Here is a 27,063-nt window from a genome sequence, read left to right on the forward strand (position 1 = left end):
TTCTAAATTTAAGATCTTTATTGTTTTAATGTTTTACACTGCATTTTATTCAACGTTTTAAGCCATCTAGGATTGCCTGTGGCGAGTTGGGCAGCTTACAAGTTCGATAAATAAATAAACATTACCAAAAAATGCTGGGTGCTTTCAGATAATAAGGCTTTTATTTTATAACCCTCTTACCTCATTCAGAGAATTCGATATGGAAGTCTGAATCCAGCCAACTTCCATTTGCTGTTCTCCAAAGTCCTTTTATTGCTTTTGTTCTTTTCTTTGCAGGGAAAAATCCATTAAGAAGGGGCAAGTGAAATGTTTTTTGACAATTAGCACTAACAGTCACATATCTAGAAACAATCCCTCCTGTATATTATATTTTAGAAGCCGTGGGAACCTTAGGTGACCAGAAGCTTTGGGTACCTTAGGGTGAAAACTCCTGAACCCAAACCCCATATTAAATCAAATAATGGCATTTTGACAGATGCATTTTTCTACCACCACAATATGAACATTTGCTTTAAAAAAAAAGTATAGAAGTCTACTCCCTATGCCCATGATGGCAAACCTATGGCACTTGTGCCATAGGTGGCAGGCAGAGCGATATTTGAGGGCACATGAGGTGTTGCCCTATGTCAGCTCCAGAGTTTATGTATGCACTGGCCAGCTGATTTTTGGCCTTCTGGACGGCAGGGGAGGCAGTTTTCACCCTCCCCAGGCTTCAGGAAAGCTTCCGGAGCCTGTGGATGCTGAAAAACGGGCCCAACAGGCCTACCAGAAGTTCCCGAAGCCTGGGGAGGGCAAAAAACGGGCCTGCCAGAAGTCCGGATGCTTCAGTGAGGCATGTGCAGTATATGTGTGTGTGTGCGTGCGTACATATACTTGGGGGGGGGGGCTTATGGCACCCGAGCAGAAAAACATTCACCATCACTGCCCTATGCAGTCACATTGCTCTCCTACTTTTTCCTGCTGTCAGCATCTATGCAGATAATTTAAAAAAAAATGCGTGATCCTCCCCATTATCAATTCCATGTTGAAGTGGTGCTGAGCTATAGCAATTGTGTAAAACTTGTATAAGCAGAAGAAAAATGAAAAAAAAAAATCCCTGAATATAATTGACAGCAAGGTTGTTTTGCAACACCAAGCTATTGCATATAACTTATGTAACACTTTAACCAGCAGATCCTGAGTGCCTATCTTTTTAAAAAAATTATGATCTTAGCCCATATTTAACTGACTGGAGATTTCAACCTCTCTCCTTTTGTAAAAGAAAAGAGAAACATTACATTTATTTTGCACATTCACTCTAGCAAGAGGAAATATATTTTGCCAGGGCTTTTCAGTTTGCTGCCTCCCGAACTAAATTTAATTCCGATCAAATCCCATTGCAATCGATCACAAACGCTTTGGAAAACGAATGCGGTGCTTTAATTCGAGCAGGGCACGGAGCATGGAGAAACAGACTGAAATGTAAAACTGAGCAAACTTCCAAAAAAACCCAAGGGAAAGATCAGCGAGGAATGCACCACAAAGGGCAAAAGCAACCATATTTCTTGTTAATGCAAAAGACCGTCGCCACTAAGCAAGCTCCCAAGCTCAGCGTTGAAGGGCGGACTCGGGACCTAACGTCAGAAGGGCATGTTGTTGACTCGCGGAACCGAAGCACAACCCCCGACGCTGAGACGTTTGCCAGCCCATCTGGGCTTCCCCGCTTCGGTTCCCCCACTTTTGTGCCTCTACCGGCCACCGAGGGAAAAGTTCTTTGATTAGCTGAGTGGCTTGTCAGTCATGCTTGGGAAATTCCAAAATGGGCGGATCTGAGTCAAAGTTCCTTCTGGGCAGAGGAGAGGAAGTAAAAGCGATGTCCGTGATGCAAAGCTTTGGAGGTCCCGGAGCTGTTTGGACCTCGATCCGTACAGTTTTTAGCAGGTAGGACTAGTTCACCTCCTCCCCTCTCCCTGCAGGAACTCGAGCTCATTGCTTTTCTTTTAAACGGAAGGAGAAGGTGGGAAGGATGGAATCCTGGGTGCTTTCGGTACGTTTTCGAGATGCTCTATGTATGGCACGGCTTTTTTTTTTACATACATACATACATACATACATACATACATACATACATACATACATACATACATACATACATACAATGCATACACACACATACACACACATTAAACACACACACACACACACGACGCATCTCACATTTCCGGGTATTTTAGGATTTGGGAATAAAGGCAAAACAGGATCAGTTCAGCATGGGATAAACAAGAGTATCGCTGTAAGGGATGCAGGGAGAGGCAGGTCTGAATTCTGTCATTTGGACCACTTTCTGGTGAAGGACATTTCTTAATCTCATTTATTTGTATTGCAGGTAATAAACAGGGATTTTGTAACTGTATTGAGGTTTGGGGAGGTTATTAGGGAAAAAAGGGAGGGAATGTTTCCTTTGATGTTGAATGTAGAGTCTTTTTTTAAAAAAAAAATCCTTGTCCAAGTGCACAGCCTAAATTCTGTTGTCATATTTCTCTTTGCTGTTAAAAGTTCTCCAGTATGTAGCAACTCTTTTGAGATGCACGAGTGGAAAGATCACATCAGATTATGGTGTCATGTAAATGAATTAAATTACTGACTCATTTGCTAAGCATTGTTCTTGTTTGGGAGCAACTGATGTGTCTGACATCTGGGGCCCAATTCTTTTCATATATACCTATTTGTTCAAAGTTGAAATATTCAGATTCCCAGATAAACATGTACAGGATTGTAACCTTTAAAAAAATATATGCTCACAGTATTTTTATTCTGACTTGTCTTTCATAGATTACAGGTTTGGATATGTGGGAAATATTTTATTTTCTCTTTCCCAGACTGAGTTAGATCCATGTAATTAATGTTAAATTATGTTTGGATGGCTTGTGGCTAGTCTGCTTAGTAGGATGGGTAAGTCCAATTGATTGTGTTCATTATATAAACCAGGGGTAGTCAACCTTTTTATACCTATAGCCCATTTTTGTACTTCTGGTAGTATTAAAATTTTCTAACCGCCCACCAGTTCCACAATAATGGTGATTTATAAAGTAGGGCAGTAACTTTACTTTAAAATTTTTATAAAGCAGAGTTACAGCAAACCCCTACCACCACCATGAAAGCTGGAACGCCCACTAGTGGACGGTAGGGACCAGGTTGACTACCACTGATATAAACAGTGGTTCAAGTTAATTGTTGGTTGATCACGTCATGGTCACAGTTGTTGAATAGCTACTAGTGAGCAGGGAATTAAAGCTAAATCTCATTAGTAAAAATAGCATCTCCTTCAGATTGAAGGAGGGGCACGGATCTAGCCTCAGACTGAGAAACTGGAAAACAATGTAAGCCGGTACATCTTCAAATATCCTTGGTAACAATATAGTAGTGATTTGCTACTAGAGTATTATGAGGGAGATGGCTTCTTCTTTTCAGTCTAGTCTTTATTCCTGGAATTTCCTGTGATCTTCTTTCCAATCCTATTCAGGCCTAAATATTGTTTTTGTTGTTGTTGGTGGTGGGGAGGAATAGTCCCAGAGGTGGGCTTCAAAAATTTTAGCAAGGAGTTCTCTGCCTGGTTGTTGGGTGGACATGGCCATAATGGGCGTGGGCTAGGTGGGCTTCTGCACTACAGAAGGTAGGGTAAAATGGCCCATTTCCGGCCTTCCCAAACTTCCGGTAGGCTAATTTTTCACCCTCCCGAGCCTCCACATGTGCCCTGCACTTACCTCCATCCAAAATGGGCCTCATGGTTACTCCTGGGCAGGGCAGGCTGGCCCAGCCAGGAGTGGGATTTGGGGGTTCTCCAAACTGCACAGAATCTTAGCTAGAGGTTCTCCTGAACCCCTGTGAACCCCCAGCAGCCCACCCCTGAATAGTCCAGAGCTAGTTTCCACATCTGCTATAACAAATTCCCAATTATTTTTCAGTTATGTTATTTTGGTTTGTCGGTACAATTTCTCATTCTCTTATTTCTCAGAATCAGGGAGAATAAGCATAATCACACATTTTCCTAAGATATAATATAGGCAGTCTTCGATTTACAACAGTTCATTTAGTGACCATTCATAGTTACAATGGCACTGAAAAAGTGACTTATGACCATTTTTCACACTTGTGGCCGTTGCAGCGTTCCCATCCATGGTCATGTGATCAAAATTCAGATGCTTGGCAACTGTCAGGTATTTATGACAGTGGCAGTGCGATCACCTTTTGTGACCTTCTGAGAAGCAACTCAATGGGGAAGCCAGATTCACTTAAAACCATGTTACTAACTTAACAAGTGCAGTGATTCACTTAACAAATGTGGCAAGAAAGATTGTAAAATGGGACAAAACTCACTTAACAACTATCTTGTTGAGCAACAGAAAATTTGGGCTCAATTGTGATCATAAGTTGATTATCTGTATTGTTTTTTAGGGCTTAGAGTATTGTGTGAACTGAACCACTTGATTTGAAAACCAAGGTTTAGCATAATGTGTGAAACCAACTAATGTTGAACTAGTCAAGTAACAGAGTAGTGAAGCTGCAAAGCGCTAATCTTGGAAAGCTTCACTTCTGAGTAACTTTCTGTTGGAGGTATCCTTGTGTTCCAGGCATATTGAGTTGAATGAAAGTAAGAATCAATTTTTGTCAATTACTTGATACTGTGTTTCAAAACTCTGTCTATTGCAAATATTTTTCTTTTTGTTTTCACAGAACCTTATTATCATTATATCATTGTTGACTTTAAAAACACACAACCTGGTTTTCAAGGAAAGATAGCTTTTTAAAAGTATTTTTTGATTCTATTCCTGCTTTACTGTTGGCAACATACAGTAGGCAAGTTTATGTTCAGCAATAGAGTTATGATACAGCCATTAAGGTGAAAGGCTATATAAAAAAATCAACTGAAATCATCACCATTGGCCTGTGGGCTGAGGTTGGAGGTCAAGACACAGAGAAAGATTTGTGAGAAAGTGGTGTTATGTGGCATATCCCTAGTTTGATTTCTGTTACTCCATATGCAAAATAACATTGCAGTACATATAGGCAGTCCTCCACATATGACCATAATGGAGACTGCCCATTACAGATGTATGTTGTGATAGTCATAAAACAAGTTGGTCATGTGACCAACCTGATTTTGTGATTATTATTTATTTTTTTGCAGTCATAAGTGCAAACCTGGCAATCACAAGTGAGAGGCTATTGTTTGCTATGGATGTGATTTTGCAAAAAACTGGAAGTAAGTGTTGGATTTTGGCAAAACCCTGGTAAAAACAGTTACATGACCGGGACGCTGCAAATGGCCATCTGCCCATAGATTAGTTTGTTTGATTTTGTTGTTGGCGAGCCTAGCCACTGGGGTTTATTCAATAGCCTGTGGTTAAACTATGGTTTAGTATTTATATGAGCCAAGTCACCAGCTCTTTTGGTGAACTCCTACATTGGTTACCTGTACTGGAAGTGGTTAGGCTGTCATAGAGATCCATGACTCCCTCTGCAGCCTTGAGATACAGAACTTCTGCTTGAGTAATTCTAACCAAAGTGTAGGAAGAAAAGTCAGGATGAAACCAATTGATTGGTTGCCCTTACTTGTGTACCTGTGTATGTACAGTAGTCCTTGACTTATGACCACAATTGAGCCCAAAATTTTTGTTGCTAAGCAAGACAGTTGTTAAGTGAGCCACTGTGGCTGTTAAGTAACACAGTTGTTAAATGAATGTGGCTTCCCCATTGACTTTGCTTGTTAGAAGGTCGCAAAAGGCAATCATGTGACCCTGGGACACCGCAACTGTCAAAAATATGAGTCAGTTGCCAAAGGTCTGAATTCTGATCACGTGACCATGGGGCTGCTGCAACAATTGTAAGTGTGAAAAACGGTCATAAGTCACTTTTTTCAATGATGTTGAACAGTCACTAAATGAACTGTTGTAAGTCAAGGATCACCTATTCTCACATATTCTGTAGGTGTATGTGTGAGCATGAATTTTCTAGGCAGTAGCATAACAATGGTTTGAAGGTAACCATTAACGCACTTCCTAGAAGCCAGGGTACAGAGACTGTTTATTATAAACTTTAGTCTATTTATAATAGATTTGGAGAATGAAAGGTGCTCTGGGCACAAGTAGAGATATGGTTTCAAAATTGTGCTGTGTCTGTTTTCTTATTACAAAAAGGAGATGGTCCCAGACATCTATGTACCAAAAAAGCGAGTCATTCAGGATATGGAGTTCTGATCTAATCACTTCTCCATGAGATGCATTATCTGTCAGGGTTCCAAATAATACTCCTAGGATAAATAGGATTCCAAGACAAGCAGGTTTCTCAAAGAGCTAGTTTATTGGAAAGATCATATTAGCACAGGCTGGTGAAAACCGGCTCTAAAGGTTCCTGTGGTTTTTACCAAATTAAAAATAAATGTTTTTCCCCTTCCCCAAACAAGAATGGTGCCATCCGGTTGCCTGGTAATATCATCCCTCCTGTCTCTGACTAGGTGTGACTAGGAGTATGTCCTTGGTTCCCAGGAGAAAGTATTTTGTTTCGACTACAATCCCCTCTTTCTCTATTCCCCGCTCCCTAACCCGCAGCTCCTGTGTGGCAACACTGAAACCCAGAAAATGGCCTCTCTCAGGCCAGCTTCAAGGTTGACACTGTCTCTACTCTGTACCAATTTAATGCTTGTTTGGTGCCAGCTCTGGATACGTTTTCTTTCCCAGCTGGTGGTTCTTCTTTATGGCTAAATCATTTGGATTTTTATCCATTATCCATTAACATTCATTTCTCTTTTCTGGGTCATTGGGACAGGAGGTAGAGCAGACAGGTCATGATATTCCTCCTCCGCTTCTGTTATTATTATTTTTCATTGATGGCATTCATGTTCTATGAATCATGGCTTCCCCTGAAATAGCTTAGCCTAGAATTGGCCTCTGATTCCTGGAAACAATCCCTGGGTCTTTTTCATACTGTTGGGGACATATGCCAAAATATTAATACTTACCCTGTATATATGTATGCATGTATGCATGCATGTATGTATGTGTGTGTGTATATACATACATACATACATACATACAAACATTGGCAAAACAGAACAATACAGCAAGAAAAAAGGAATATATATGTAATTATATATTTATGCATGCATGCATGTATGTATGCATGCATGTATGCATGTAAAAACCTCCTGACCTTCCACAAGAGATTGAGGACCTGGCTCTGCCAGTTGGTTTGAGGCCACAATGGGAAACTGTCATGCTGGGTGGAGGTGGTTGATGGAGCCGAGATGGCGCAGTGGTTAAATGCAGCACTGTAGGCTACTTCAGCTGACTGCAGTTCTGCAGTTCGGCTGTTCAAATCTCACCAGCTCAGGGTTGACTCAGCCTTCCATCCTTCCGAGGTGGGTAAAATGAGGACCCGGATTGTTGTTGGGGGCAATATGCTGACTCTGTAAACCGCTTAGAGAGGGCTGAAAGCCCCATGAAGCGGTATATAAGTCTAACTGCTATAATAGCAGTCCTCCTCCCAGTACATTCTGCTCTCTTCCTTCCCATCTTTTGGTTATAATTGTATTTTTATTATGATTTTATACACACACACACACACACACACACAACTTTATTTTAATGTTATAAGCTGCCCAGAGTCACCTCACAGTGAGAGAGGTGGCAAACAAACAAATTAATTAATTAATTAATTAAGTCAGCCATCCTAAAAGATATAAAACTCATACCCAAGGTAATCTCATTCATCAAAACAATCAGTACAACCACTGCCCCAACTCTTATCGTATCCCCAAACCCATTGACAAAGTCATGCCTTCGGGGTCTTCCTAAAAGCCAGAAGAACTAAACCCAATCTGATCTCCAGTGGGATGATGTTCCACAATCATGTGGCAAAGAAGTCTCCTTCCTAGGTACCTGCCCGATGAGACCTACAACATGCCCCTTCTCAATGTTGAGGGCCTTGTCTAACATTAAAAAACAATTTCAATTATTTTTAATTTGTAGTTCTCTTTGTTCTATTGAGCAGACAATAGAGAAGCCATCAGTAAAATTGCAAGTTGTTGTTATATGTATATAGGTGATTTGCTTAATGACCACAGCAGAAGTGAGGTTGTAAGTGTGTCATATGATACCTCACTTAGTGACAGAGTTGCTGGTCCCAACAGTGGCCATTAAATGAAGATTGCCTGTATTAGATGGCAGAGTCAGAAATACTGCCTGATCTACTGCAATGCCTTTTAGTAGCTTCTGTAATCTTGTCTCAAAAGATATACTGCGTGGATCTTTTATTTGCCATCACTCTAGCCATCTACCCCCACTCAGTTTTCTAACACGAAGGAGAAAAATCCCCCTGGTGCTGCCTCTTATTTTGTATTATGTGTAGTGTTGCTGAAAGTGGGTGGTAGTAATCCTGTTATGGAGGCTGCAGTGTCATTTCAGTGGGTGAAGCAGAGAATAGGTGGGCAGAATTATTTTGTGGTTTCTTCTTTTGCACCTGCAGACATGGCTGTCTCATGATCTTAGTATGAGGGGGAGTGTTTCGTCTTGAAAGTGCCAAGGTGTATCTCTCTTTCCAAATAAGTTCCCTCAGCTTTTTTTTTTTTTTAAGTCATCATTAATTCTAGCTACAGTTGTCACGGCATCAGCTGATCCTGGCTGATCCAAAAATAAAAAATCTAAGGAGAATTTGAATGAAAATCTACTAGAAAACTCCAGCACTCTTGAATTAGACTAAGAAATTGAAAAGATGCATCCTCCCCCCGCAAAAAAAATGTGTAATGAACTGGGCCTTCTACCAGGACCAATTCTATCAGGACCTGAACACTATAGATCAGTGTTTCTCAACCTCGGCAATTTTAAGATATCTGGACTTCAACTCCCAGAATTCTGGGGAGTGATGGCTGAGGAATTCTGGACATTGAAGTCCTGTCATCTTAGACATGCTATGGTTGAAAAACATTGCTATAGGAAATGTTAAACAGATGTGTGTATTCCAGAAGTCCGAAAATGAATCGATAAGTAGAAAACTTACTAACGTAACAGAGGAAATGATAAAAAAATAGGGCAGGAAAGGACTCATTTTATTGGCATTTCAGTAAAATAAATACCAGTGAAACTAAATGAGGGAAGATTTGCAACTGGCATGGAAAACCTTGTCACACAACTCACTGTTAAACTGTGAAATTCACTGTCACAGTTATGGTAATGGTAGCTGGTTTGAATAATTTTTAAAAAGCCTGGACAGATTCATGGAAAATCAGGATATCAGTGGTCAATACTGATAGCTGTTTACTATTTTCTAAATTGTAGGCAGCATATCATAAATACCGCCTGCTGGAAGGTGACTGGAATGGAGGATCACCTGGTAGTCCAGTCTGGTGAGCTTCATTTCCCAAAGCATCCAGTTGGATGTTATGTAACACTGCCCTAGATTATGTTACTCTGTGGGATAAGCCAACAGGGCTTTCACATGGAAGTCTTTTCTGCCTATGGCAGAGATGGACAACTGTAGCAACTTTACAACCTGTGGACTTCAACTCCCAGAATTCCTAAACCAGTATGGTTGGTTCAGGAATTCTGGGAGTTGAAGTCCACAGGTCGTAAAGTTGCCATAATTGCCCACCTCTTATCTGTGGTATTTCTACCACATGGTGGTGATTCCTTTGGTTTTGTATAATGGGATTGTTAGAACTGTCCACCAGGACTCTCCGTGGGGCAACTGTTTCTTGGCAAAGAGCTGGATGCAAGTAGAAACTAAATTTTACTAAATTCAGCTCATGACCGTGAGACTCTTAATTGAGATTAGGAGTTATGAGTGAAGTTATGCCAGCCCTTAACCATCCTCACTGAGTTCTAGTGCATTTTGGGACCTACTACTGGTGAAATTCATTTTTTTTTACTACCGGTTCTGTTGGCATGGCTTGGTGGGTGTGGTAGGGGAAAGGTACTGCAAAATCTCCATTCCCTCCCCATTCTGGGGCCAGCCAGAGGTGGTATTTGCTGGTTCTCCAAACTATTCAAAATTTCCACTAACAGTTCTCCAGAACTTGTCAGAACCTGTTGAATTTCACAACTGGGCGTCACTTCAAGATAATGACTTTGACCCATAATGACTTTGATCTTTGAGGCCCATTATGGTATGGGCTAAACACCATTGGTAGGTTAGAGTCTTTTTGGTAATGATGGTATATTGTAGGTGGTGCAGCTTTTATATATACTGTATATATTTCTTTAGCATATTTTATGCGAGTTTATTTTATTTGTTGCTATGAATGCTGTTTTTGCTACTATTGCAATGCTGTTTAAATTTGGTATTTGGTTGGTATATAATTACTTTATATAATAATTATATAATACACACACACATATATACATACATACATACATACATACATACATACATACATACATACAATTTTCAACCTGCTGCTGGAAGTATATTGTAAGGACTTTAGAGGTGACCTACCGACCTACCTACCTACCTACCTACCTACCTACCTACCTACCTACCTATCTTTTTAATTGCCCATCTCCTTCACAAAGGGGATCTGGGTGGTGTACATTTTAATCAGTACAATAAAACATTACAAACTGAATAATTTAAGGTCAAAAATGTAAAACAACATTGCATGAGATGGACAGTTCCAAGATGAGAGGTCTAAGAGTTGGGGGAGGGTTTCTCAACCAACCTCACAGCTGTGTGGGCCCCTGTATTCCCCATGCAAGGCTACACAGCCAAGTTTTGACCCCACTGTGGGAGGCCAAGAGATTGGGGATTTTCCTCACCTCTGAGGACAGGATGTTTCACAAAACATGGGCAGTGGAGAAAAGGCCTTCTTCCTTGACCTCACCAGTTGAAGTTCTCTGACTAATGTGTTCTGTAGCATGCCTTTCTTGCCTGAACAAGTGGGACAAACTGGTAACAGGATGAAGCTGTAGATAGCCTGGCCCTATGCCATGTAGTATAGTCACATACTACATCTCATGTATGAGATGTAATGCACTAACTGGGCTTATTTCCAAGTTATTATGAATAGGAATACAGTAGAAATTCTAATTAGTTTCAGTGGAAGGCATTTAATAATCTGATTGGCATACTCATGGAAACTTAAATGCATTCATTAGCTGCATTGCACAGTTCATAGTTCAGGGTGTTATATCAGTTACAGAAGCATACTAGACGAATCAAAATCAGTACTAAAGCTGATCAAGTTAATGATTTCTACTTACTTCGATTAAATTCCACATGAAAGGAGAGAGATATTCATTTATCACTGAAAAACAAAGTATATTTTGCTTTCAGATGTGGTCTCCTGATCTCTTCATTCTCTTGCAAATTAAGTATTTACAGAAATAAGCGTAATGGAAAGCAGTTGTTATCTATAGCATTGCACTATAAATCAATCTAAATTTTAGCCTGAGAGTCTTCATGCTGGATATTTTGCAGGTAAATATCTAAAACGTTATTGTGTATAAGAGCCATGGTGCCATAGTGGTTAGAATGCAGCATTGCAGGCTAATTCTACTGACTGCTAGCAATTCGGCAGTTTGATTCGGACTGGCTCAAGGTTGACTCAGCCTTCCATCCTTCCGAGGTTGGTAAAATGAGGACCCAGATTGTTGGGGGCAATATGCTGACTCTGGACATTGTGCAGTGAATTGCTATATATCTAGTAGGTTAAAACTTGTCCTGTAAACTTCATACAAATGCTTAGAGAGAGATATGCCCTTTGTTAACAATGTGAGCATCATTTTGAAGTTATCCCCATATTTTTGAGAACAACCAGATATCAGAATAAGGTTATGCAATCTTAGTGACCCCTAGAGTTTATCTAGCTACTGGTAGCCTATTAAGTATCTCTTCCTGCTTGACTGGTATGTGAATAATGTGATTGTTTGGTATTTTAAATTGAGTGATGGTTCCTCCTTCATTTCCCAAAGATCTATTTTCTAATGATGGTAATTAATAATGGGATTATACAGTTATCAAATAGATTAATTGTAATTAGGATATTTTTGGTTCCTGCAAAAAACTCCAGCAGGCCATTATTAGTAAAATAATTTATAATATATTGTTTCCATTGTAGTTAAGACTGTAGAAATTGCTGCTCAGTGAGATACTTGGAACCTTTGATGTTCAGGTAGTTCAGCCAGTTGCAACAAGATGAGAACATGAACATTGCATTAATATAGATTTGATGCTTGATTATCTTGTGGGATTCAGTTACTAATCTGGTACAATCTGTACAGTATTTGCTGATTTCCTCCCTCAACCCCCCACTCTCACCCCCAAGATCATTAAAGGACAGTAACTTCATCATTCAGTGTTGAAGCCACATTGTTTCGAACTGGGGTAATTGTAAGGTTTCAGTTGTCATGTTTGGCAGTTGTCTGGTACAAACCTAATCCCCAAAAGCATCTCTGGGTCAGCAATTCTTCAAAAGAAAATATCCTATTATGGAAAATGTTATCTACTCTCCAAGATTAGTGCATTTAAGTGTTCTCTCTGCATGCAAACATAGACTGACTATATTTCTTGATCAATTTCCAGTCAGCTGCTGGGAATCTCCAGAAATAGATAGATTACTCATGAACCAATGACTCTTTCTCATAGTTTTGATATGCCTTCTGTTTCATTATCAGCTGAACCTCAATCTATACTCTCCCCCCTGATCTGCTTTCTCAGCTTGGCAAAGTGGGTTTATATTGATGAATATATCATGTGCCAAGCCGATAAAAGGGTTGTTTTTATGCCATCTGCTACAGGAGTCTGTTGTTGGGGTGGTTGTGTTCAGTTGATATGAAGCAAGCAGAATGCAGTTGTGTTTTCCCTTGAAAGTTTGTATGGAATTTGAAAGCAGGGATTTACCTTCAGCTGAACATGTCCACAGTGGTGTTTCTCAACCTTGGCAACTTTAAGATGTGTGGATTTCAACTCCGAGAATTCTCCAGCCAGCCTGAAATCTCATTCTGGAAGTTCAGCTAATTTATTTTAAATTGGTTATAATTCAGGAAAAAGAAAAATGTTTCTTCTAGTTTCAGCCAAAGTCAGATCCCATAGCTAAATGGTCTCTCCTTTCTTTTTAATATTTCTCTGTGCAACATATCCCATCTGCCTGCTGACTCCTGATCTTCTCGATGCCTTCCTTTCCCACAACCTTCAGCTACTGACATCAATATTCTCTTACCCTCTGAATCACTTATTCCCAAAACAAATCCATGTCAGTCCATATCAAGAATATAATGCTCCCATTATAGTTTTAAACACCCAAAACATACATACTGTATTTCAGTTCAGTCATAGACCACGCAAAACCAGCTGTGTCGTGCATAGTTCATGGATTGAACACACATTGAACATTTTGCATGTACCTGTTTATAAAACATATATTTTGTAAACTGTTTTGAAGACTGTTTTGTAAACTGCCAGATACAGCTGCTCTGCTCCAGTGAAGAGATTCATGTCCCTAGTGGGTCACGAGATTGCTATTATTAAAAAACTGGAGTTTCCATTATTACATTGATTGTAAATGGTAAATAATTCACTTGCTGAAATTTTTGTAACCCCATCCTTTTCATCTCAATAAACCTTGCTAAAGAAAAGTGTGATGATATTGCCTGAAAAGAATTAGTTTCATTCAGGCAGTTGCTAAGGAGTCTGATGTATCTTATTAGAAATCCAGTATTTTACAGGTTAAGGTGGGGGAGACATTTCTGCTCATTTTTCTTTTTGGAAACTTCAGTTCTCAAAGAAGCTTTTTAAAAATATATATTCAGGATTTAAATTTATACCATTAAATTTATTTAATTTCTTTCTGGGATTAGTGAATAGTAGGTTTCCTTCACTGGAACTTGCCTTCATGTGCCATCTTGAAATTGGCACATTTAATATCCTTGGAAAACGAGGCCTAACCAGCTTGGCAAGTCCGGAATTTCCCCTCCTACTCTATTAGCTACAGGAGAGGTGTGGAATGCAGTAACATGCCAACTCCAACTTGATCCTTATGAACTTTGGGAATCCAGATTTCGAAAGAATTAGGTGATTTTTCTGCACCAAACCTGGGAAAAGTTTGTAACTAAGATCAATTAGTAAGATTTGAGGTTGAATATTTGAGATTTGAGTGGTTGCAATAAGTAACATTTGGCCAAAAGAACAATGGTATCTTCATCTTCATTTTAATGTCTAAGTATGGGCCAGTAAAGCCCTAAATGTCTCAAAATCTTCTACTTTATTAGAGGATTTAACAAACTAGGTCTTACGACTCAGGTCGCCTAGGCAGTGGCAGGCTTGGATATAATCCTTTATTGCTTTGCTAATTCCATGACAAATGGTCCTACAATGGCTGGTGAAGCTCCATCCGAAACTTCTCTGAAGACAGCCACCCACAGTCAGCGCAACACAGTCCCACAAACATAACCCAAATAGCCACCAAAGCCAATTCACAAAGGAAGAGAGGAAGTCCAAAAACAAGGTGCAGGTTCACAACACAAGGTCCATAAGCCGTATGCAAGATTCAAGATCCACAAGGTGAGGTCCAGAGTCCACAAGGCAGAAACACGATTCAAATCAGGGTTTTTTCAAGGCTGGGAAAGTACAAGCTGAAACAAAACAATTGTTCCCGACAAAGAATTCTCCCTGCAGCCTCTGCTTAAATCAGACCAAGTTAGGTAGGTATTCCTTGTGAGGCAGGATGGGGTGGCTTCTCTGCCAGCAGCCTCACAGGACTCCTTTGAGCTTGCCTCCACTCCACTCCTCGTGGATTGAGTGGGGGAGGCAGCTGTTCCTCATCAAAGGGCATCTGCTGCCTCTCAACACCATTTCCTGTCTGCAGTTGATCCTCCCCCATGTTTGTGTGGACAGGCAGCTCCCTGTTCATTTGAAACCCCCCCCCCCAATGCTGGAGGGGCATTGGATAGCATCGTCCTCAGCCCCTGGACTCGCCAAACATTTCAGAGGAGATGTGTCATCCCCATTGGATAGTCCCAGTTTCAACTCCTCCTCTGAACTGGAATCTGACAATGCCATGACATTAGGATACAAAATAGAGCTATAATGGTTATTGCTCTTACCAAAACAGCTCTCTAGTGGTGATACTCTTGAGTGTGATATTCAGAAATATGAGAGTTCATTAAATAAATTGACATCTTGATCTCTCAAACCCTCTGAAAGGTGCTTTTCAGCTTCTTGGATGAGAAGCATCCAAGCGTCTTCTGAAAAAGCATTTTTAGGATAACCATGACTTGGATGACTGAGAATCCCCATAGACATCTCCCAAAATGGGAATCCATTTCACCATATATGGATTGGAAACTACCATTATTTCATGGCTACTGGTCATCTTTTTAAGGAAGAAACTGTTGGGTTCAACAAATTGTTGTAGATAAGAGATATTTGAGATGCAACATTAGTTTATATGATATATCTTGATTAATAGAGGTTCCCTCTGAAAAGAATTTCCAGAATTTCACATATTAAGTTTATTCCGAAGTACTCATTTTTCCAATGCTTATGGTATTTTTGAGCTGTGTTACAGTGAAATTTTTAATTATAAGATACCAAAATGCAAGAGGATTCCTATTTTCCTAATGGTCTGAAGAACTCTGTTTCTGGGTTTGAATAAACATTTTATAGCCAGGAGACCTGTTTACAGACTTTTTTTTTTTTAAAATGGGGGCTACAAATTAGCATGTGCTTAATTTCCTCCTTTTATAAGAGTTAGGTAAAATGACTGATATATTAATAATTTAATTGTATAACATGATGTGAATGTTCACCTAAGGCTAGCTTTGTTTAGTGCAGAAGAAATTATGCTTTCATGGATCCCTCCCTCCCCCCTCTCTCTTTGCATACCATTTTTTTAAATAAGCCAACAGTACACAGGGCTTAAACATTTATATCTCATAAATGGTATCTATCATATGACCATGAGAAGCATCCTGCTGCGTTAAATCAAGCACTAATTTGATCTATCATTCCATTTCCAGCATTGGCTTGCCAGATTCTTCTGTGAAACAACTGAACAAAGTCAATGGCTGTTACAATGTGGCATTCAGCATCAAAGGAAATGACAGTTGGTCTTACCTGAACTGTTATTTTAAGAGGTGTTTGCAGGATGGGCCAGTGATGGTATTCTCACAGCCAATTGGCCTCGAGACTGGGTTGAATTTGAAGCCATGCCTCTGGGCTCCTCTCCTCTGACTCCATTTTCAATGCAGTATGCGCTCCCGAGATCCTGAAAACAAGTCACAAAGGAGACACCTCCACCCCCAATACTGTCTATCTAACTTAGGGTGGGAACTGGCCCATCCTGCAAACACCTCTTAAAATAACAGTTCAGGTAAGACCAACTGTCATTTTCCAGAGTGGGTTTGCAGGATGGTCCAGAAATGGGATATACCCAAGTTTCCGTCCCATAGGGTGGGCCCTCATTGATCTGACAGGACCTGCTGCAGGACCCTGCGGATGAACGCCGCATCAGAAGACGCGAAGGCATCCAGCCTATAGTGCCGGATGAAGGGGGATGGGGAAGCCCACGTCGCTGCCCTGCAGATGTCTTCTATAGGGGCCTGAGAGGCCCAGGCCGCCGAGTGGCCATGCTCCTAGTGGAATGTGCCGTGATTCTGGCCGGAACCGGCAGGTTTTGTGCCTCATAGGCAAGGGCAATGGCCAGACGGATCCACCGGCTAATGGTGGACGGGGAAACCCTCTTTCCTAGCAACAAGGGTTGGAACGATACAAACAGAGCCTCAGACTTTCGGAACTCTGCCGTCTGCCTTAAGTAGATCCGTAATGCCCTTCTTACATCTAGGCGGTGTCACCTGTGCTCACGCTCCCTGGCAGGGTCTGGACAGAAGCCCAGGAGAACCACCTCCTGGACCCGGTGGAAGACTGTGTTTACCTTGGGCAGGAATGCTGGGTCCAGGTGTAGCACTACTCTTTTGTTGTGAAACATGCATAGATCCTCCCTGGAGGAGAGGGCCCCCAGCTCCGATACTCGCCTAGCTGAGGTGATTGCCACCAGGAACACAACCTTACATGTGAGTAGCTTCCAGCTGACTGTCCGGAGCAGTTCAAAAGGCTTGGCCATAAGGGCCCATAGCACCATGGGAAGATGCCACATAGGAAACCTGTGGACTGGCGGTGGACGAAGGTGGGCCGGCCTCTTGAGGAACCTCTTAACTAAGGGCAAATGAGGTAGCGGAGTGGGGCCCTCCCCAGGGAGCACCATGGCCAGTGCTGTCAGCTGTCTCCTAACCGTGGCTAGGGACAGGCCCTTGTCCAAACCCTCCTGGAGGAATTCCAATACATGAGGGACCGTGGCCCTGGAAGGGGTCACGTGGGCGTCCTGGCACCAGGAAACAAACATCACCCAGGTGGAATCGTAAATCCAGTTAGTTGATTGTCTGCGGGAGGCCTCGATGGTCTTGATCACTTTCTGGGATAGGAGAGCACCTCTCAGGTGCTCCCACTCAATCTCTGACCACTGTGGATCTGGATGGACCAACTTCCCCTGTAGCAATCTCACCTCCCCCCAGGGAATCCTCCATGGTCTCCCTGCTGACAGACTCAGCAGGTCCGCGAACCAGGCCCTCCTGGGCCAGTAGGGGGCCACTAGGATTACTTCCGTCTGCTCTCTGACTAACTTCTGGATGACTCCGGAAAGGAGAGGAAGGGGGGGAAGCATACAGCAGCCCAACCGGCCACCTGGAGTGAAGGGCGTTGACCCCCTCCGTTCCCCGAGCTGGGAACTGAGAGAAGAACCGCAGCAGCTGAGCGTTGGACAGAATGGCAAACAGGCCCACCACTGGTCTCCCAAACCTCTGGCAGATCCTCTAGAAGAGCTCCTTGGTCAGACTCCATTCTCCGTTGTCTAACATCTCCCAGCTCAGCCAGTCCGCCTGATGATTGTCGACGCCAGTGATGTGTTCCGCTCGGATGAAGCGCAGGTGTTTCTCCGCCCAGTATCCCAGCGCCATCGCCTCAGTGTGCAACGCTCTGGATCGTGTGCCCCCCTGTCGATTGATGTGCGTCTTTGCTACAATGTTGTCTGTTAGGACGAGGATGTGGTGACCTTCTCCTGAGGTTTGGAACCATCGTAGGGTGAGGTGGACCGCCCGGAGCTCCAGCCAATTTATGTTGTGTTGAAGGTCGTCCCTGTGCCAGCTAGGAGGTGAAGGGGCCCTGTATACCATCACGCTTCTACTTAGGGCCACTCCTTGCGCTTCGCCCAATCCGTCCCTCACCTCCTCTTCAGTTGCAGCAGCCAGACTCTCTCCCCTCGCAGTTCTTCTTTTTGAATTTGCTGCATTTGTGCCCTCTGCTGCTGCTGCGGCTTTCAGGGAGATTGTGCTTCCACCGCGCATCTTCCCAGACACTTCCGTGGCTTTCCCTGGCGCTGAGGGCTTCGTGCTCTTCTCCGCACTCTCCTCCGCGCTCCCTCTGTTTGCTGGTGCTTCGATCAGGCTTTAGGGGCTGTCGGGCTGGAAACCAGAGCCCATTAGCCCCTTCCGGTGCCAGGATCCTCGTGGTCACCCAGCCACTGGACCCTCCCAAATTCGAAAACATCAAGCCACCGACGGGGAACTTACGAAAGGAGGAGGTAGGGTCCCTGGAAGGCAGGAAGCCACGCTGGTTTGAGAAGGGTCCAGTAATGGTATTTTTCTTTCAGGAGTCAAGGTTTTTTTAGTCTCTATGCTGGCCAGACTGGATTGAAACTGGAGTCAGAGGAGAGGAGCCCAAAGGCGTGGCTTCAGATTCAACTCAGTCTCGAGGCCAATTGGCTGTGACAATACCATCACTGGACCATCCTGCAAACCCACTTTGGAAAAGATAAGATTTGCTTAAGCATATGATCAGAACTGTCAGTTATCCAACCATTTGTTCCTGCTAATTGAGCAAAAAAAAAAAAAAAAAAAAAAAAAAAAAATCAGATCACTGACTCATCTAGCCCGGTATTATTGAGGTTTTCTTCCCTACTATACATAGTTATGATGGCAAGGGAAACTAGCACCTCCTGGCTGTAAAATATGTGTGCTACCATTAAGTTGGGATTTCCCTCCCTAGAGAAGCAGATTTTTCAGAAACTAATAAAATGAATCTAATTCTTCATTTAGCACAGTTACTTCAGGGAACTTCATCTACCAACTTGCATCTTCCTAGGGCACTAAAAAAAAGAGTGAGAAATTCCTACTATGCCTAACCCTAACCCTAACCTTGAGTTCTTGACTACTCAAATTTAACTGTGTCCCAGATCTAAACCTATGTATTTGGTTTATATCCACATGTGTTTGGTTGCAGTGAGCAAACCTTTTTCTGTTCAATGAGATCCAGCTTCAGAAGAATATTTCATGGTAGTTTCTGAAAGACTGACTTCTTTATATTAAATATATGTGCTTGCAAATATAAAGATATTAAAATATTATAGAAAGTGGGTGGGGGGAGAAGTGTTATCAGTCCTTCCAAAAGATGTAAAAACCTCACCATGAATTACACACATTACAGTAAAAGCAAAGCAAATTTCTACATTATCAGCTCAGTTCCTTCCTTCCTTCCTTCCTTCCTTCCTTCCTTCCTTCCTTCCTTCCTTCCTTCCTTCCTTCCTTCCTTCCTTCCTTCCTTCTTGATAGCCAACCTATCAAGAGAACATCTGCTGGTTTTAATCGCTCTACAAATAAATGTTACTATACAACACAAAAGTAAAGATGAAGAACTCAAATTCAAATATTTAGCAACTACACTATTAGGATAAATAGAAAGTTAAGGTATATCTTTGCCTCCCATTTGTGTGAACTATGATAGGCCAGGTTGTAACTATCACCTGTTTGCTAGAGCAGGATATTCTCTCTGAGCCACCCAAAATTTAATTGCTATTCTAGTTGTTGATTCTGTCAGGTTTCAACTCTTACCTGGAAAATCCCCAGCATTCCTGAATCCCAATAGGCGGGTTATGTAAACTGGGAAATGCCTCTGAAGAAAAGATCTTAGATACCGTCATTCGGTGACAGAGGCTGCTTGCTAATTCTGCTTTCTGGAAATCATTTTTTTAATGGTCCCATCTCTCCAGTTTCTCCTTTTGTGACTAGCATAGCAGTCTGGTTATTTTTTAAAAAAAAAAACCCTAATAAAAGACATTCATTGTCGAAGGCCTATTTTGTTTTGTTTTTTTGAGGCTGAGCAGACAGTGGCACCCCTTAGCTGCATGTACGCAAAGAGACACCAGAGGCTACAGTGTGAAAGGACAATTTGGATGTGCACTAAGCCAAAATAAGAAAATTCCACATCCATCTCTTCTTGTGCGGTAATAAAAATGCACATTGCCATCCCATTTCCTGATAGCTACAATTGGCTGTGTCATTGCACATCCAGGAAATGTTAATGCTTGAAGCAAATAAAGAACAAGGTGGATTTGGTGGCCCACTAAGCCTTTTATTTATGCAGAAGGGTCTAGGTCTGGGGTTTAGGAAGAGCAATTAGGAATTTTTGCTTATGTCCACATCTTTAGCCGCCTGAGGCAACCACTACAGTCTGTCTAAAGTTAGTGCCCACTTTTCACATTTTGCAATTCAAGAATTAAAACCAAGTTTCGTATTCTGTTCTAATAGTGGCCACCCTATTGCTATAAGGGAGCAGAACTACTTCTGTAGCGTTTCGGCTCCCAACATTTGATACTCAGCGTTTTATCATTCTGTTTCTTCAGCTTTTCTTTCCTTTTGTCTCCAAGATTGAGGGGAAATGGGAGAATTTATGAGTCTGGGGAGCCTTTTTCATCCCCATCCAATTAATTGCCCCATAGCCATTATCTGGTTTGCTTTGTTTATTAGAAGCTAAGTGTCTTGAATGAACTCAGTGTGTTTTTTGAAGAATATAGTCTAGCTTAGCACATAGTGAGCTCTTAACTAATGGTATGCTATTCAGTAAACCAGGATTAAAACCAGGATTTTGCAAGGATTGAATCCTGCCAGTACCTAGTATTGCTGAATATTTTTCAAATAATCGCTGGTGGAGAACTTTGTGGAGGATTAGTTGAATTTGCTGTTAAAAGCTATACTGTAAAAACCAGCTCAACTACTTATTGTATCAATTATTTATGCACATTGCTTATAAGTTGTGTTAATTACAGTAGCTCTTTGTTTTGATTCTCATTAAATGTATGACTAGTCAGTTACATAACATAGTTTTTCCAACAACCCTAACTAAAAAAACTCTGCATGGATTGGGGGGAAAAGTATTAGTGATACAGAATAAGTGCTTTTTGCATCCTTGTAGTCATCCATCACGGGAGTCCTTATAAGTACTTGGATTTGCATGAGATTACAAAGCACAAAAGCATGTAGGTATTGTCATAGAGGGAAGAAAATTTTAGAACCTTTTTGTTATTGGCTGCTTTTGTAATAGTTTCATAGAGTTTTTTAGGTTACAAATTTGGCTAAGATTTAACTGCCATATTTTTCAGAAGTTCAGAGGATAACTAACTGATCTAAAGATAATTTTCGGAGGTAATACATATGAAATTAAGCCAGGGTTTTTAAAATGAGGCATTCCCAATGTAAATGTTAGTGATCTGAGTCTCTGAACTGAAACAGAACTCCACACTTGAATAATAAAAAAATAGTCCTGTATGTTAACTTGCCGTTGAATATACTGTAATGTAAAAATGTGTATTCAAAGAACGATTTATTGGAGAAGAATTGCTAAAGACCTTGATGGGATTTAATTTAAATATACTGTAGTTGCCTAGAATTGCTCATTAAACAACTTTCCTTAATTCGATGTCCAATAAATCTAGGATATACCTATTGGACTGCAAGTCCTATCATCTCCAACTATCAAAGTTGCTGTCTATACTTGACTTAATATAGCAAAATGGATGGAGCATATACAACATTGATTTCATTTTGTTTTGAGATTATAGAAGAGCGTGGAGGATTTTATCAGAAAGAGGCAGAAAGAAAAGTCATGATGCTTATATATTATTTCAGTTGGAGGCAACTTAATTTCTGAAGACATGAGTGGGAAGTATGTTTTGTTTTCAGATTTTGTGGCTTTCCCACTGCATCTAATTACTCAACATGAAAAAGAGAATGTTGAACTGAATGGACCTTTAGTCTTATCCAGCATTATATTTCTTACAATTTTATCATTACATGAAGTGTTCTACTCCAACAGCTTTTTAAACATATGCCTGGTCCCTTGCCTTAATGCAATGCAGATTAGATTGAAAAGGAGATCAGATTTCTTAGAGCATTATTTTTGAGTTTCAGTGCCAAAACCTTTAAACTGTAATGAATTTTAGAAGACATTCCTACATCCCTGTTTAGTATTTCTTACCTATTTGAAAATGTTACAGGTATATTACTTAATAGAGATTTTTGAGTTAGAAATATTGGATAATGTAATGCTGATTATTGTTTCTGTGTCACAGTTGCTTGCCCTGAGAATAACAGCCTTCATGGAGAATGTGCAAATCAGAAGTATAAATGCAGAATGCAAATTAATTTTTTGTAAATAAATCAGAATGGAAAAAGTATGTAATCTGAAACATTGAGCAACATGTGACAGCATAAATGTGAACGATGCAATTCAAAGCCTATGTAAGAAAACATACGTGAGGGGAAAAACCTCTAGAGTTCTCAAGAAGTGAGTAGGAGGGCATTGGTGAAACGTCAGGAATTAAAAGCTTGGATCTCCTCAATTGCAGTTGTTTCTTGAGAATTGTCATTCTTCCTAAGATGCTAGAATGACTGGAATCGGGAGGTGACCAATGTCAGAAAAATTGAGTCAGGGGGAGATGCATGGGACTGTAGCACATTTGATCACAAGATTCTTTGGACTTTCCAAAATTACTTCAGCAATAAAATTTAGATCAGGGTTACATGTCATAAATGCTGGAATGGACTAGTGGTATCTAAATATTAGCCTTATATATTTCTTAGTAACTTAGAAAATATTTTTCCTGTTTGTATAGATGCTACTTATCTATTTATCACTTACTTTTTTGTTGCTTGTATTGATCAATGGTTTGTTCATATCTGATAATACCCATATTTTAAATTCTAATTTAGAATTAGAATGAACGCTTTTATCAAGTGGGATCCATTCTATGACTGCCCTTGGTCCACCTGCCATCAGTTTTTTTTGCTATGTGACCAGTCATTTCCATTTCAATTCTTTTACTCTCTTGATGATATTGTACACTTTCATTTGTTTTCTAATCCATGTGCAGGTCTTTCTATCTGGTCTTGTAATGCTGAGCATGATTTCACCATGGCTCTTTGCGTCACTCGTAGCTTTTGTTTTGATTTCTCAGTTACTGTTCTCTAAATTTCCTGTTAATCCCTATGGATAAAAATTATTGAATTCTATATGGAGAAAGGCAGAAAAATTTCAACAATACCACCCCTCCCCCAGGAATGTTTGGTTACTATGGGGGTTTCCTAACCATATTATGTCCATACCTCATTGATCTAAGTCGGGGGTGTCAAACTGGTGGCCCATGAGTGGCATCACACACAGGCCACACCCACCTCAGCTCCACAAAGGGAAAATAGTGCAGAATGTCACATGACGGCAATGTGACACCGCAAGTGTTATACCCATGATCTAGATGGTTATCACTGACCAAGAAATTAGTATTCAGAAAAAATGTAATCTAAATTCAGATTATTTGTTTCTATGAAAGCCCTAATCTACAGGCAGGATGTAATTGGCGACTGTTGATACACCGACTGAAACTGTCCCATGCTCTTGAGTATTTCAACCTTCTGAGATGAATTCTCTTTGGGAATGCTAACTTTTTCTTGTTGTTTTTCACATCAGGCAGAAATACCTGGAAACTCAGTAATTGATCTGCAGTCATGGAAAGCAAGGGACCTTATCGAATCTATGACCCGGGTGGGGGAACACAGGAAAAAGCATCTGCTGCCTTTGAACAGCTAGTGGAAGAAAATGCAAAACTTAAGGAGAAGATGCAGGGGATTAAATCTCTAGGTAACGGTGAGCATGAAATGGAAGCACAATTGACTCTTTGTTATTATTGTTGATGACTTGAATCCCATCATATGTGTGGCAACCTTTAGAAAAACAGCTTTTAAGCTAGTTCTTATTGGTAAACCCCTCAAATCTTCAACTTCACTGAAGCATAAGAGGCCCTTTGCCAATAGGTGCACCTGCTTGGTTGGGTGGATTTATTGTAGAAAATAAGCAGGAGTGATCTCACAGCAAATGTAATTCAAGTAAGAAGAAAAGTAATTGTGTAACTTAAGTGCAATTTGTAATCTTAATATTTGTATTATTAAAAGGGTGCATTTCTCACCCCCTCCCACTCATCAGTTGATTTGTGGGCTGTAATTGGTCACTTTTTGTAGGCAAAAGAGGATAAAAATCACCTCAGGCAGCAGCAGAAGGTATGAAGTGATTTTCTTCTCCTTCATGGTGAAAGAGAAGCCTAGTCTCAAGTAGAAATACTATATTTATGGGAAATCTATCTATCTATCATCTATCTATCTATCTATCTATCTATCTATCTATCTATCTATCTATCTATCTATCTATCTATCTATCTATCTATCATCTATCCCTCCCTCCCTCCTTCTCCCTCTCCCTCTCTCCTTCTCTCCCTCTCTCTCTCTCTCTCTCTCTCTCGCTAGCTTTAGAAGAAAAACAGCAGCTTCTGCCACTAGATGTATTCCTTTTTCGTACCAATACAAAATAACATTGTTTGCATTATATAATACAAAATGAAGAATTGTTATGATACCAGACATTTTAAGCAAAGTGTTGCATGTAAACCGGGCATGATAAATTCTCTGGATTCAAACATACATGACCTACATGTTTAATGCTTTCATTGCTGTTAGCACTTCTGAATAAAAAGAAACGAAAGCATCCTCATAGGCTTCTGTTTCTGTTGATATTGCTACCTTCTTACCTCACCCTACAGAGCCACACGTATTTCCAGAAACCCAGTTTGATGTAGTGCTTAAGAGCCTGACCTAAAAACCAGGAGACTATGAATTCTAGTCCCGCCTTAGTCATGAAAACAGCTGGATGTCTTTGGGCCAGTCACACTCTCTCAGTCCAATCCACCTCTCAGGGTTGTTGTTGTGGGGAAAATATGAGGAGGAAGGAGTACTGTGTTATATATGTTTGCCACTTTGAGTTACATATAAGGTAATAAAGGCAGGATCAAAATCAAATCAATAAATAAACTCATGATCACAATCTAAAGTCGTGATGGCGAACCTATTGCACGTTTGCCCAAAGTGGCACACGGAGCCATGTTGGCTGGCACGCGCAATGTTACTGGTTCCTCTTCCGGGTTTCTGGCACGCATGTACGCCCGATGATCAGCTGTTTTTTGCGTGTGTGAGCTGGTCTGGTTTCCATTGTGTGCGTGGGTGCTGGCTAGCTGATCATCATGCACGCATGTGCATCAGTAACCGGAAGATGAGCTGGCCAGTGCTCATGCTGAAAAGGCACCACACACATGCTCGTCGGGGACGTGCCCCGGAAGAGAAGCTGCCAAGTGAGTATGCACGTGCCGGGAAATGAACTTCCGGTTTTCAGCGCATGCATGCTCACTTGGCAGCTTCTCTTCCGGGGTGCATCCCCGATGAGCGCACGCATGCTGAAAAGGTTTGCCATCACTGCTCTAAGGCATTAAAGCTGAATTATGGTTGTACATGAATGAGGCACTTGTGTAAAGTGAAAAGGTTATCTTTTTCCTACATAGAGATACTTGCTTAATTAGCTACCTTGTCATTTGACTGCTCTGCTGATAAGCAAGGATCATCTCTATGCAAAAAATGATAAGCTATCAAATAATCATTAGATTAAAATACAATACAATAGGGCGAGCATTGTAAGCTGGGATACAGATATGATATATTGCTAGAAAAAAAGATTTGAGCATGGATCAGGAAGTGCCGAATGATACCCTTTCTCTTTTGCCAGGAGAGTTATTAGAAGAGTCGCAGTTAGAAGCATCCAGATTACGTCAAAAAGTGGAAGACCTTGTTAAGGACAACGAAATGCTAAGATCAGCATCTTCTTTTGAAAAATTTGAAGAAATAGCAGGTATGAGAATATGAGAACAAATACGTGAATGTCCCTCTGCCAAACCTAAATTCGTACATTAATGTGTGAGAGAAAGGGGATGAAATTTGAAAAAAGTTTTGAAAAAAAGAAGTTTTGAGTGGAGGCAGGAAAAATAAATCTGCAATTGTGCCTTTGCCTGTTCTGGCAAATAAATCAGATATAATAAAATACGCTCCAATCTACACTGTGACGTATGAAAAGCATTCACACGAATAGGAAAGTTTGCATAAAATGAACTCAGCTCTTCTAACAGTTCCGTGTATGAATACAGTGGAATTGAATCATAGCTGCATAACAGAGCAGTGGAAACTGTCCTAGGTTTTATCCAGTGGAGAAAAAAATAATCTCAAAAAGTAAGAGTTGGGAAAACCCTTAGGTTGAAGGGTTAATGCTACCAGGAGCAGTCAAGTGGCTAAATCGATGAATAGTTTATTTAACTTGATTTAGTTAAAAGATTTCTATGGCCATTTATCTGGGGGGGGGAAATCAACTCTAAGTGGCGCCCAATGGCAATAAAAAGCAAAAAAATAAATAAATCCAATAACGAACAAGAAACCCATTTTCCTGTGCGCTGCTTGGAGAGTCCAAGCAAGGCTTAAATTCTGTCCTTCTGCCCAATGGACTGGATTGAAATTTCTGACCATGCCTCCTGGTCTCCCGGTATGTTCAGTATTTCAGTTTAGTCCATTACCCATTAGGATGTCTTTTCTCTCTCTCTCTGAGATTTTTTTCTAAATTTACCTTTATTATCTGTATCCTTTGAAGTTTTTTCTCCTTTATTTCCTTAATTAGTTCTTTAAGTTCAGGTCAGAGACTTTCCTTTGCAGGTTTCAGACCTTTCAAGGAGCCGACACAGCACCTTTGATTCCCCAGGCGTTCCGGAGTTTTTTTCCAGGCGCTGGGAGGCAGCCGACTGGCTCTTTACCGCTGGGACTCGTCCAGTTGGTGACCCGCATGGCAAGACAC

The 27,063-nt window shown here is 40.9% G+C and overlaps 1 protein-coding gene across 5 annotated transcripts in view; it reads left to right on the forward strand.

Moving 5' to 3' along the window:
• Positions 1–1,770: 1,770 nt before the first annotated feature.
• The window catches only part of TNIP1 (TNFAIP3 interacting protein 1), a 69,669-nt gene continuing 44,376 nt past the window's right edge, over positions 1,771–27,063 (forward strand). For 2 of the 5 annotated variants that reach the window (XM_087709433.1, XM_087709436.1), the window contains exons 1-3: positions 1,771–1,920; positions 23,818–23,994; positions 25,954–26,076. In XM_087709433.1, coding sequence (XP_087565559.1) covers positions 23,856–23,994; positions 25,954–26,076 — 262 coding nt within the window. In that variant the 5' untranslated portion in view covers positions 1,771–1,920; positions 23,818–23,855. The remainder of the gene's footprint in view (positions 1,921–23,817; positions 23,995–25,953; positions 26,077–27,063) is intronic. The other 3 variants (XM_087709434.1, XM_087709435.1, XM_087709437.1) reach the window with 3 other exon arrangements.

The sequence above is a fragment of the Thamnophis sirtalis genome, unplaced genomic scaffold (assembly GCF_051295495.1).
Source record: "Thamnophis sirtalis isolate CommonGarterSnake01/CBP01778 unplaced genomic scaffold, rThaSir2_p1.2 scaffold_3, whole genome shotgun sequence".
Lineage (NCBI taxonomy): Eukaryota > Metazoa > Chordata > Lepidosauria > Squamata > Natricidae > Thamnophis > Thamnophis sirtalis.